At 26.6% G+C, this 14,745-nt stretch overlaps 1 protein-coding gene across 2 annotated transcripts; it reads left to right on the forward strand.

Annotated features, from left to right (window-relative positions):
* The first annotated feature begins 1,341 nt into the window (after window positions 1-1,341).
* Window positions 1,342-12,821, forward strand: LOC140670140 (proto-oncogene tyrosine-protein kinase ROS-like). Of its 2 annotated transcripts, XM_072900691.1 has the most exons (9): window positions 1,342-1,617; window positions 6,175-6,256; window positions 7,220-7,307; window positions 7,440-8,096; window positions 8,492-9,963; window positions 10,667-10,756; window positions 10,915-11,138; window positions 11,330-11,797; window positions 12,296-12,821. In XM_072900691.1, exons 1-9 carry the CDS (start codon window positions 1,516-1,518, stop codon window positions 12,656-12,658), a joined length of 3,546 nt encoding a protein of 1,181 aa, XP_072756792.1. In that variant the 5' UTR covers window positions 1,342-1,515; the 3' UTR covers window positions 12,659-12,821. The 2 variants fall into 2 exon arrangements, with proteins under 2 accessions (XP_072756792.1, XP_072756793.1); XM_072900692.1 differs by lacking the exon at window positions 6,175-6,256 and having other exon boundaries at window positions 1,540-1,617.
* Window positions 12,822-14,745: the final 1,924 nt, after the last annotated feature.

Below are 14,745 nucleotides of genomic sequence, written 5' to 3' on the forward strand. Positions count from 1 at the left end.
CATGTTTTTTTATAGTCATTTGATTTCGTCAGATTTTATAATAATTAAATTTGTATATAGGAAATTTTATATTTATTTGTTACTTTTTATGTGCGCATTTAATTTAAATAGGAATATATTCTTGCAAGTGTAAGCATGCGAAAGAAATGCTCATTATTATGAGTCGCGAGGATTCTACAACTAAAAAGTGCTTGCTGAGATGTAACTATAGATTGCTTCTTTCAAAGTTTCGATTGCGTATCAGTGAGCTGTCTTTTCTCGCCGCACGCTTTTATACTCACATAAATTGGCCTATTTTTTAAAAATTATGTTTTTAATAATTATTGCGAAGTTTCGGAATTTGCGTAATTTCCGATTTGACTCTCAGGAGGATTATAAGATGAGTTATCCATAATAATGATTAAAAATGATTCCTAGGTTTTACTTTGAGAGGACAGGGCTCCTATTTAATTGCTCGCTGAATCACTTATGGGCAGTACTCATGGAGTATACAGAGAAAATTTTATATTAATTTTTGATATAATTTTAAAATATATTTCAAATACTTCGTGAGTAATTATATCTAATGTGTCAAAAAAGTCGATAATATGACAGTATTCTCGTCGGTGCTAATGATAAAGTCATCTTATTTGGTTTAAATCCGTATTACCATAAATTATAAATCGGGAATGACCGTTTATAAATTTATACGTACATGCACGGAGAAATATTATTAAAGACGATCAGCAATGAATAAATTTTTGTAAATATCAAGTGACTCTCAGGAGGCCAAAGATAATTAAGGACAATCACATTATCGATTATTTTGATTATTGGAAATAATTATACGGGATTGGAATAAAGTTGGCTCTGGAAAATGAAATTTTTCTAATAACTGCAAACATAATTAGATATATAAGTTTACTATTTCAAAACATAGAAATTTATATGTCAAATATTTCTGTTATCGATGCTAAATCTAGCAATTTTTTTACGCAAAAGGGAGTAAATAAAGTTTACCTTAAAAAAATCTATAACAGTAATTAATAAATAATATACGTTATCCGTTTCGTATTATTCAATCATGGGTTTATTTGAACATTTTATCAAACTATTAAAGATTGATTGTGCATGTACTACTGTCCGTGATATAATATACTATACGATATAATATGCTATAAAATATATTATAAGTATTATTTTGCATTAAGTTGTATTAAGTTAAATAAAGTAAAATATACTAATTATTGATTTACCAGCAGTTATATAATTTGGTGATAAAAATCATTATAATCGATTATGAGAAAAAGTCTTAAACAGTAACACATCCAAAAATAAGCACTAAATTTATATACATAGGCATAAACTCTACATATTGCAAAGAATCTATCAAGAGGCGTGAAGAAATATTGAGTCTATTAGTGTATCTGTATCATTGAGGAGATCGTATAAAACATTGTTTGCTACTGGTCACTTTAGTCGAGAATCACGTCAAAGGCGATCGAGTATAAACATCTACAAGAAAAAAAAGATATTATGTTAAAAATATTAAAAACATTATGTGTTTTACTAAAAGTGTTAATATTAACGAGATTAACAATCGCGATTTCTGGTAATCTGGAGGATGGTATAACTCCGGTAAGTCTCCAGGAAAGTATTTTCATGCAATTTCTCATTTCTAACTTTATGCCAATAAAAAATATTTACACAAATAAAACAAATTTTATATACTGTAAATAACAGATTGCTTGTTTTAATGACTGTACTTATAATTAAAAAGTTTTAACCATATTAAATAGTATAGGTATGTACAATTTGTCAGTTTTACATTATACATTTAAAAAGTCACTGTTATATAATATAAAATTAAACTTAATTGAGACGTTATGTTAAAATTTAAATGTAACAATAAGAATTTTTTAATATAAATTTTTAAATTAATTATTTCGTTGATTTTCTGGTACACTGCGAAATTAAACACATATGTGATACTTTTGCTAGCACGATTTTTCAATTATTTTTGAAATGTTTCTATTTCTTTAAATATCTATTTTTATTTATTTATTTTTACATAAAACTTACAGTACATTACTTTTTATTTAACAATAATTTAATGTGATAATTTAAAATCTCTGAGTTAAAATAAATTACATCACAAGACAGCTACTAAATTCAAAGTAAAACATTGATACAGTGAAATTTCAAATTGGCCTTCAATCAGTTAGGACCAATAAACAAATCAATAGCCACAATAGCTATATATCACTCACTATATACGTATTTATATATTACTATTATTATATACTATAATTATATATTACTATTCTTTAGTTATCGTAATTTTTTATATTTTTCTAAAGATATTACAAAATATTTTATATAACATTTATTTTAAAATACATTTTAAAATATATAATTTGTGAAATACAACATATGTTAAATACCCAGTAAAGCGAATGCAAATAATGGACAGATTGACGTAACTAAAACAAAACAGTCCGCGATTTTAAACATAGATTATTTACTTTAATTATTTAGTTTAACTCGATTTCTAACGCATTTCTAACAAAGCTAATAGTTGCTCTAAAACGTTAAGAAGAGATATCTGTCGTATTTATTATATATTTATTAATTTTTTTATTTAGTATTTTGTTTTAATTACTTCATCAATTTATATTCATCTGCGAAATAAATTTTAATCTAATCGCATGTATTTTTTATGGCGACGGACACTTACAAACTATACAATGTATATTTTTCAATTTGTTAGTTTTGCAGTATACATTTAAAAATCAGTGTTATATAAAATTAAACTTAATTGAGACGTTATATTAAAATTTAAATGTAACAATAAAAATTTTTTAATATAAATTTTTAAATTAATCATTCCGTTGATTTTTTGCTACACATTAAACACATATGTGATACTTTTGCTAGACATGATTTTTTTATAAGTTTTGAAATGTTTCTATTTTTTCAAATATCTATTTCTAGATATTAATTTTTACATAAAACTTACAGTATATTGTTTTATCGATAATTTAATGTGAAAATTCAAAATCTTTGAGTTAAAATAAATTACATCACGAGACAGCTACTAAATTCAAAGTAAAAGATTGATACAGTGAAAGGGGAAGGATTCATTCGCTGGATTTTGGTCCCATTCAAGTTTTGATAAAACCAATCGAAATCAATTTCTTTCATTTAAAGAAACATAATTTTAGTGATTCCAGTTTAATGGAAGATGTTTTAACTATACTGGTACCCAAAAGTGCATAGAAATTATATATGTATAATGCGATAATATATTGAAGTATTTTCAAGAAAATCAGTGGAAGAGCATAAAAAAGTGATGATTTTAACAGTTTCTTTTTTCCGCGGAAGTGACGAATCGCGATGTCCTGATCTCTGCTACACACACACACACAATACGCGCGCGCACGCACACGCTCGCACACAAAAACATATAAATGTGATAAATATTCATAGAAACTAATAATTTTTTGTGAATCCTAACAAGTACTGCTCAAGTCTCGATCCAGATGAGTGCCTAGTGATAGTTGTTGAATGAATGAAAACATTACTTCATCCTCCGGAATTATTTTTGACGCTTTTTCACTGATTTTCTTAAGAATACTTCAATATATTATCGCATTATACATAAATGATTTCTATGCACTTTTGGATACCAGTATGGTTCAAAACATCTCCGTTTAAACTGGAATTACAAAAATTATGATTCGTTAAATAAAAGAGATTGATTTCGATTAGTTTTATCAAAATTTAAAGGAGGCCGAAATCCGGCCAAAGTCCATTTGAGGGTCCACCTCCCTCTTTAAAATTGGCCTTTAATCAATTAGGACAAATCAATATCCACAACAGTTATTACTCGCTACGTGTGTATTTATATGGTATTTTTTATTTATCATAATTGTTTACATTTTTCTAAAGATAGTGCAAAACATTATGTACAATATTTATTTTAAAACACATTTTGAAATACATAATTTGTTAAATATGATATATGTTGAACACATAATAAAGCGAATGCAAATAATGGACAGATCGACGTCAATGAAGCAAAACAGTTTCCGATTTTAATTATAAATTATTGAATTTAATTTTTAAATTTAACTTAATTTCTGACGCTTTTCTAACAAAGCTAATAGTTGCTCTAAAATGTTAAAAAGAGATATCTTTCGCATATTTATTCATTTTATTACTTAGAATTCTGCTTTCATTACTTTATCGATTTATATTCATTTGCGAAATAAATTTTGATCTAATCGCTCATATCTTTTTTATCAGACAATTCGACGAACACTAATTTGTTTTCGCTAAAAGATTTTTATTTTATAATAATATTTATTTTTTTATGTTTAATTATTAATAGTGCGTTTCTAAGTCTTAAAACGTAAAATTTAAAAACACAAAAACACTATTTTTATATTATTTCATTAATTTAAAAACTAATATTGTGGCTATCAGTTAATTTAATTTTCATTTTAACTTTATAGTTTATGTTTTTTATTTAAAGAAGTGTTTGTTATCTCTAAACTTATTCATCATAAAATATATTAATCTTAATCTCTTTTATTAATAAATAAAAAATTTTCCCATTTTGTTTAATTCAAGTATTGAAATCAGAATTTTTATACAGGGTGATGCAAAATAACCTGATGTCCTTAAAATGACATATTCTTGAGCAAATTCTGAAACAATTTTATTTTTACATAATTTGAGTTATAATTGAAAATAGTACGAAATAGAAAAATAGTTTAAAAAGTAATTTTATATTTTACATATATATTTATAATTTTTTTTTTACAAAGCCAGCAAAATACCTGATGATTTTCTAATTAATAATAATATAATTTTCGCATATTAACAAATTTCATTATGCTTACATGTATAATGTAGAACAATGTATGTGATCTATAAATATATGAAGAAGACATAAGTAATTGTTCATTTAGTTTTAAAATAACGCCATCAAAATGGTTTTCATTTTTTCGCCTACATTCTTGTAGTCTAGCCGAAAAGTTTTGCATTACGCATCGCATCATATTTTGTGGTATTCATACAATTTTGGACAAGTAACAAATTTCAATTTATCCGGGATATATGGTTTATTGGTGAATACTTTTTGAGGTATCCCCTAAAGAAAATCACACAAAAGTAAGATCAGGTAATCGAGCATTTCAATAATGTGGTTTTTAAAACTAAAAATCAATCAATTCTGGTTTACTTATGCCTTATACTTTTTTACATAAAAAAAACTAAATCTTATATATAAAAGATAATAAATTACTTATTTTAATGTATGTACCCAAAATACATAATTAAAAAGTTTTAACGATATAAAAAAAGATATATAAAATTTGTTAATTTTGCGCCACACATTTAAAAATCAGTGTCATAAAATATACTACAAAATTTAACTTCATGAAAATGGTATATTAAAATTTAAATGTTAAAATAATAATTAAAAAATTTTTAATATAATTTAATTATTCCATTGATTCTCTGCTACACTGTCACGATAAACACATATGTGATACTTTTGTTAGACATAATTTTTCTATAATTTTTAAAATGTTTTTACTTTTATAAATATTTATATATATTTATTAATTTTAATATAAAACAGTAAATTATTTTTTATTTAACGACATTTTAATATTGAAAATCAAAATCTTTGAATTGAAATAAATTACGTAACGAAACAGCTAGTAAATTTAAAGTAAAAGATCGGTAAAATAAAATTTCAAATTTGCTTTTAATAATCAATTAAGACCAATAGACAAATCATTATGCGCAACAGCTATATATCACTCGCTATATACGTATATATATATATATATACTATTCTTTAGTTATTGTAATTTTTTATATTTTTCTAAAGATATTGCAAAACATTTTATATAACAATTATATTAAAATACATTTTGAAATATATAATTTGTGAAATACAACATATGTTAAATACACAGTAACGCCAATGCAAATAATAAGAACATCAACGTAATTAAACGGTCGCACGGTGTTTATTAATTTTGTTATGTAAAATTATGCTTTCATTGTTTCATCGGTTTATATTCATCTGCGATATAAACTTTGATTTAATCGCCCATGTATTTTGATGAAACAATTCGACAAACATTTATAAACTATACAATGTATATTTTTGAACAGGATATCTCAGCCTTCGAGATTAATGATCACTACATGTTATCAAACGTCTCCTCTGACAGCGTGGCTATATTAAATGAAGCCGGTAAGTGTTTATTGCAGACATGTCTACCTTTCTAAAATCTACTGATAAATTATGTATAATAAAACAAACTCTCCCAGATAACACACGCTATTCGAAAAGAATTCATTTTTATGTCACCAATTTTGAGTCCCTTTTGAAATACATATAGAATACATTTTATAAAATGTATTCTATATGTATTTCAAAAGGGACTCAAAATTGGTGACATAAAAATGAATTCTTTTCGAATAGCTTGTGTTATTTGGGTATATATAAAATGTTATCAAAATAAAATTGAATTACATAAAAGGTATGAAAATAATTTAAACTTCTTACTCAAGAAATAAAAATTAAATTAAAAAAATATCTTTTATCAGTAAAAATAAAAAATATAAATAAAAAAATTTATATCAAGGGAAAAAAAGTTAATGACATTATTTTGTTAGTTACGTCGTTTATAAAGAGTCACAAATTATATATTTTTAAAGTTTTTATTAATAATCAGTAAAATTACAAGAACTGATAAAAGCACCGTAACTATTGAGAGATTTCTATTCATTATAATATAATTCGTTTTCGCTGAAAAAGTTTTATTTTATAAAAAGATTTTTTCTTAATGATTAATTATTAATTGTCTTTCTAAGTCTTAAAATACAAAAAAATTATTTTTATATTATTCAATTATTTTGAAAATCATTACTGTAGCTGTTGATTAATTTTTATCATACTTTGTTTATGTTTTCATTTCTTTCTTTATTTAAGGAATTGCTTGTCATTTGAATTTACATATTATATGATATACTATTTTTTTAGTTATATTTCAAGAAATTTTTCCACTATATTTTTTTTAGTTTTTGAAATCAGAATTCTTATACGTAATTATAATACACTAAATACAATTTTGAAATCTTTATAAAGATTTAATTTTATGTATACTCTCAATTCTTTATATTAAATAATTACACAAAATTCTAAAATTTGCAGACATATTTCTAAGCGAGCCAACATTTCCCAGGGCATTCGTAGATTTTGGCAATAGATTAAACGAGAAAAATATTTCTGTGACATTTAGGTAAAACATTTTTAAGTTGTTACTTGTACTCGTATATATATGTATAGAAAAACAATTTTGTTTGTCTCTAATTCTGTCAGAAATTCACTAAAAATAAAAAGAACAAACTAAAATAGTTTTCTTTCTTCATAGATGGAACAAACCTGAATTTACAAATGGAGTGATACAAAAATACATGGTCGAGTGTTGGTTTATCAAGAACCAAACGAAAATTATACATGTCGCTAATATTTTAGCTACACAGCACATATTGCAATACAAAATGTACAATTTAACGCCTGATACGATGTACTACTTTAAAGTACAAGCGCATAATGAAGCTGGTGCCGGTCTTTATACAAATATCATCAATGTGTCCACGACGCACGAGAATCCGGTACCTCTATTATTTATCGTCTCATGGTTTGATGTGTTGAAAGTATTGGATGTGGATTTGCAAATCAGCTTTCCACTTAAAAAATGCTTAGCTAGAGAAGTCGCTTACTTAGCACTGGAACGTAAGATTTATTGGATCAATGATAAGTGGGAGCTAATGACATGCGATTTTGATCTAAACGCAATCGAAGTAAATAATTGTACAAAAATAACTGATGTCGACCTTTCCGTGTCTAATCTCTGCATCGATTGGGTGGCAAGAAATCTTTATTGGGAGGAATATAACTACATGAACAATATTGTTACGATTATAAAGCTAGACTTATCATTGTGGCAAACTAGTATAGTCAAAGACAATATTATTAACCTAGGAATTAACTGGGTTTCATCTTTAATTGTGCTGCCTTCTACAGGGTACATTAAATTTCATCCATCTAAAAAAAATAACTTTGTTTCTCTTAACAAGTTTGCGACGTATGACTAAATAAATGGTTTTACACGCACAGTTATCGATTTTATAAAACACTATATTTACTAATATTAGCGTTGATCTGCTGGTGGCCAAAGAAAATTGTAACAGAAAACAACTGTGTCTCAGTAGTGTCGCGCAGTAAGGTCGCAAATGTGTTACAAATTGGTTTCATAATTTTCTATTAATGTGGTATGACTTTTATTGAAGATTATAAGTAATGGAATCATAAACTGATGTTGAATTATTAAAATTTTAAATAATCACGTAGATTCTGTGCATGCGTGTGCGATGTACGGTTAAAATGTTTTAGTTAGAAAATAATACGCTTCTTTTCCAGATATCTTTATTGGATAGAAGAGGTTGGATGGAATACACCGTCTTCTATTTACTATAAGATAATGCAATCGGATTTAAATGGAAAAAATATAAAACCTTTTTTGAAGAATAATTCATGTTCCTGCTCGTACAAAAAACAATTAGAAAAAGTAATCTTCATGCAGGTTGATTACACGAATGTTGACAAACCATTAATGTACTGGATATGTAAAGAAAATTATTTAATTGTAACAGACATCTATGGTTGTAGCTGCAATCTGATTTTAACGGTTCAAAACAATGAAATACGTTTCTCACGTATAATGATTGACAAGATAAATTTATACTTGTATGATTACAAAACTAGAGTAATCTACATTTTAAAGAAAAAATATGCACTTCTCGACAGCAAAGAAAATGCTATAAAATATGTTGAAAAAGTAGATAATTTGGATAAAAGGGTGAATGATGTTATAGCTTTGAGTAATTCTTTACAAACATATCCCCCGACAAAATGTCTAGTACCTGACATAAAAGAATTTCAATTTAAAGTTATTAATTTTTTAAAAGAAAAGGCGACAACTACAAACTACAGCATCGTTTTAAACATCCCGGAATCAATTCCCATTGACGGATGTAAGAAATACAATTTACCCACCACTATGTATATCATCTCCGTAAGATATCAGACATGTTTGAACAATGATCTTGGCGAATTCTACGTGAAAACGTACAAACGGCTTTACGAAATACAAAATTTAACTCCATTCACAACGTACACATTGAAATTTGCATTAACTAATTTATATGTCGACAAATTATCGATGAAGTTACAATTTGGGGAGGATATAATTCTAAAAACTAAACCTATCAAGCCCAATTCGCCGGAAAATGTGACGGTTCAAGTTCTAAAGCCTACTCTGGCGGTAATCTATTGGCTGCCACCTAAGAACATTAACTGCGTGGCAGTGACCTACGAGGTGCATTGGATGTTACATCTTTTTCCAAATGGCACTCGAAAAACATTTACCCAAAAAGAGTACGACATACATCTTATCAATCAATCTGAACGTACGACAGATGGCAAGTTTTTCATGTCAAGCCATCATCTGGTGCCAGGACAGGAATATTTGGCATTTGTGCGAGTGTATCTACTTAATTTCAGTAATTTCTCCAATGACAGTTCAATAAAAAATGTCTACGCGTTTCCGGAACCGAATAATTTAACTCTGAGTGGGTTTAGTATAAATAGATTAAATATCTCGTGGAATCTCAGCGATAATATAACCCATTATACATTAAAGTACAAACAAGTTTATACGCAAATATGGCAAATTGCAAACAAAACTAAGGTATATAATTATACAGTCGAATACTACATAGAAAATTTACTGCCAGGAACTTTATATGAATTTTGTTTGATCCTGAGATATTGCAATTACAAGGAAGAATTTATATGGCCATCTGATGGAGAATTTACTTTTAAAACACAAGGTAAAATAAATGAATAAATTATGATATCATGTATTTATTTTGTAGAAATGTTTTCATAAATTTTTTAAATTAAAAATTTAAGTACAAACTTTTAAGTAAAAATATCTATTTAATACAAAATCTTTTAATTACTTTGCTTAATTTACTATAATGCCATAAGCGTTTTCAGCCAGCATATTTTTGCAAGCAAAATTGATATTACTAAATTTGTGGTTACCTTTAACAATTAAAGTTTCCCAATTGATACAAAAAATTATTCTATAGATCGATCTTAGCTGGCACATGTCTCTGATTTAATAAGTACACGAAACATTGTAGTCTCATTAAGTAAGCATTCCAGGAGCACTTGGAACTTTTCCTTTATTACATAAAAATACAATATATACAAGTATTGCCTCTAGCAACTGTACCAGTTAAATTGGGAACCTTTGGGAGCAGATTTACAATTGACGTGTATAGATTGCAACGTTTAATTGTCAAAAATAATTTTAAAATGAGTAATTTATTAGATTGATAATTTATTTGAATTAATTTGAATGGATTTGATTGAAAGTAAAAAGATTGGAATTTATATTATAATAGAACAAAAAATTACTGGCAACTACAAAAGAGATGAATCAGAAATATCAATTTAACGTGCGGGTTGAAAACGTTTACGGCTTTAGAGACTGAAGTAACTCAAGCGATGTCATTGATTTAACAGAAATATTTGCTACGCATTATGATCTGATAATAATATCAACGATTGCGGGTCTTACTATTGGTGTATATTGTTTTTACCATTTGTATTATTGTAAGTATATTTGATATAATTTTTAGACTTTAATTTCATATTATTTTAGATTTATATACGTATAGAAAGTTCTGTGAAAATAGTTTACTTGTTGAAATTAATTTTAATTTTTCAATACATAAAATTAATAATGAATATATAATAACGTTATTTAACAGCATACCGAAAATGGAAGAAAAGTAATAATGAACAAGTTTCGCCTTCAACAATGAACGACATCAAATTAGCAACTTTAGACGAAATACCTCAAACCGGGAATATTCAACCTAATGCGATGTACGCTTCTAGATTGCAATTTAATCGAAACAAACTTACATTAACCATAGTCGAGAAAAATCAAATTACTCTAGAAAAATTTGTAGGCAGTGGTGCGTTTGGAAAGGTAAAAAAATAATTTTTTATGGCTTAAATGTATTCTTAAAGACTTTTGTTGATTTTTTGATTTGAAAATAAAGACACATTTTTTAATAAAAACAATTTCAACGTTCAAATTTTTTGTAAGCAGTTTAATAATTCAAATTTATTTTTAACGTGTATTTTATTGACTTGTATTGATTATAAAATATCTTGCAGGTTTTTCAAGGAACTGTCAAGGATTTAGAAGAGCCGGGTCCAATCCCTGTCGCTATAAAGATGCTACACAGCAATGCCTCCTCGCAACAGATAACAGAATTTTTTCGAGAAGCTAAATCTATGAGTCATTTTCGCCACACGCATGTTCTAAGATTGTTGAGCATCTGTATAGACGGAAATTCACCATGGCTCATATTAGAATTAATGGAAGTTGACTTACTGACATATTTGAGAGAGAGTAGAACATTCCAACCATCAGATTCACAGGCTTTGCGTCTGCAAGATTTACTTGCCATGTGCGAGGATGTTGCGCGAGGTTGTTGCTACTTAGAAAAATTGCACTTTGTGCATAGAGATCTCGCATGTAGAAATTGCTTAATATCTTCGAGAAACCGCGAAAATCGTGTTGTGAAAATCGGTGATTTCGGACTAACTAGAGATATTTACAAGAATCAATATTACCGCACGGTAAATATATTACAATTGCGTAATAAATAAAAATAAATAAGATAATATAATTATTCTTATGTGTAAAAGAAAATAAACTCTCGTCTTTTATTTTTACATTATAATAATATTATACATTTGTACGATGATTGGAATTTAAATAGATTTTTTACTTATATATGTATAAAGATATTTTTATTTGTGGTATAAGTGCTTTTATGAATTTATCTAAATCACTTATTATTTTGCCGTTTCTGAGTACGCAAAATTTCAGCCCTGCCATTCGTGAAATATAATCGCTTCCAGTTTGAAAACTATTGTAGCTTCCACATTTTTGTATTATACTTTTCGTTTTGAAATGTTTTAAAGAACTTGCCGTTAAAATATTTACCGGTCACTTTGGGACACCCTGTATAGAGAAAGAAAAATGAGTTAACTTTAACTGCACATAATTTTTGCTGTAAAACTATGTAGATGATTTTGGCAAAAAATGTTTACTGCGCTAAAATTATGTTTTAGAGAGGAGGTTTTTTTCCTGTTTGCTGGATGGCACCAGAATCTTTTGTGGACGGAATATTTACTTCACAAAGCGATGTTTGGGCATTTGGAGTTGTAATGTGGGAAATTATGTCATTGGGTGAACAGCCTTATTCTACCAGAAATGATTTCCAAGTCATAGAGTATGTGCGTTCGGGAGGCAAATTGCTGCAACCTCTCAACTGTCCATCGACATTGTACGAGTTGATGCAGCATTGTTGGAATGTGGCGAATGATAGACCAAACTTTGAATTTTGTCTCAATAATATTGTGTCTTTGAGAAACAGCACAGAAGATGCGACACTTAGCTCAGTAGATGTTATCAGAAATGCAGAAATAAATTAAATTGTAATTCTTTTATATGCATATCATTACATAGTAGAATAAATTTTTGTGAATTGATAATGTTTGAAGATATTGTAAAATAGTAAAAATATTGTTTTTACTTTTGTTATATTTTATAATACATTTACTATTATATTAAATTGTTTGTTTTATTAATTATAATATTGTGTTAATCAGATTATATTATAATATTAATAATATATATTGGTAGAATAACTCTTGCATATACTTGATTTTACTGTATTTGCATTTTATTTTGTTGTATTTTCCCATATTTATTAACAATATCGGACAATAATTAAAGTGTAGTGCTATAATTGATTTATACAATATACCTGGTATATATCAATATAAAGTTACCTGTTCTTTTATTTCTTTCCTTATATTCCTGACTATCATATATTTCGTTTTTCCTGCATTCATTTTTAACTTAAGATATATTCATCCATTTTTTTTTAATAAATATTATTTTATTTTATTCTCCAACTCCACACAATTTTTAGTTACACATTAATGTATCTTCTATGAACATTTTTATACAACATCTTTCTGAACGTTAATTATATCATTTACATATGTATACAATGAATAATAAAGCTTTTAATACATATTTTTGTAGCACCACATATTTAATGGAAATTAATTTAGATCATTTATTGTTTATTGAATCCTGCTGTGTTTTATTATTTAGATATGATTTTAATTGTTCTAAAAGCATTTTTCCAATTTCGTATTGATATAATTTCTCTATTAATCTTTCTCTATCAATTGTTTCAAATGCTCGTTTAAGATCCATGAAAATTACTCTCACCATTTTTCCTTTACTATTAATTTCCATTCGTCGATAACGGTTTGAATCGCCCTTTCACGAATTCTATTATTTAATGCCCAATTGTTTCTCTGTTATAATATCATTAAATTCAAGACATATTTCACTTTTTTTACTACTAATTCTTTTTTAATTTTACTATTAATACTTTCTCAAAATTTGATGTCATATTAATAGATCTATATTTGGTAAAAATATTAAAAACACTATGTGTTTATTTTTATTGACAGTGATAATGCTAACGAGAGTGACTATTGTGATTTTGGGAAATCTGGAGGACGATGTATCTTTGGAAAGTCTCCAGAAAAGTACAATATTTTCATGTATTTTGATCTATTTTCATACCGATTAGAGACATTTTCATAAAATTTTTTCACTAAATATTATACATTGTAGATAATAGATTACTTGTTTTAAATTGTTTTAATGACTGTACTTATAATAGATAATTGCAGAGTTTGATTTGTTAATTTTGTGTCACACATTTAAAAATCCATGTTATATAATACAAAATTAAACTTAATTGAGACGGTAATTGAAATTTTAATATAAAAATAAGAATTTTTAAATATAAATTTTTATTAAAAATTTTTATAGTAAAGCATTTATTAATTTTTATTATGATTAATTCTTATTATAAATTAATTATTCCATTAATCCTTTATTACTGATATACACATGATACTTTTGCTTATGCATTTATTTATTGTATTTATATTTATATTTCTATTTATATATCTATTAATTTTTATATAAAACATACAGTAAATTACTTTTTATTTTAATGTAAAAAATTGAATTCTTCGAGTTAAAATAAATTATTACCTATGCGTAACAAAATAGCTACTAAATTTAAAGTAGAAAATCGATACAGTAGAATTTTAAATTGGCCTTCAATTAGTTAGCTCTAAGTCTTCTAAAGAAACTTAATTATGTTAATAGAGTTTTAATTAGTAGAATGTAATAATTTTGCTTATATATATATATATATATATAAACGTTCGACGGTCTGTGGATTATGCGCATTCTGGTTCTTTCTGATCATATATATATATATATATATATATATATATATATATATATAAACATGAAAAAACGATTTAACTGGAGCGGATCAGCCCGACACGACGTGATCGGAAAGAACCGGAATGCGCAAAATCCACAGACCGTCGAACGATCCTCGCGCAAGGAACCAGGGCTGCACAAAATCGCACCCTTAAGAGGCGTTTTGCAAACTCTTCTGGCGAAGGGATTGGCG

The sequence above is a fragment of the Anoplolepis gracilipes genome, chromosome 10, assembly GCF_047496725.1.
Source record: "Anoplolepis gracilipes chromosome 10, ASM4749672v1, whole genome shotgun sequence".
Classification (NCBI taxonomy): Eukaryota; Metazoa; Arthropoda; class Insecta; order Hymenoptera; family Formicidae; genus Anoplolepis; species Anoplolepis gracilipes.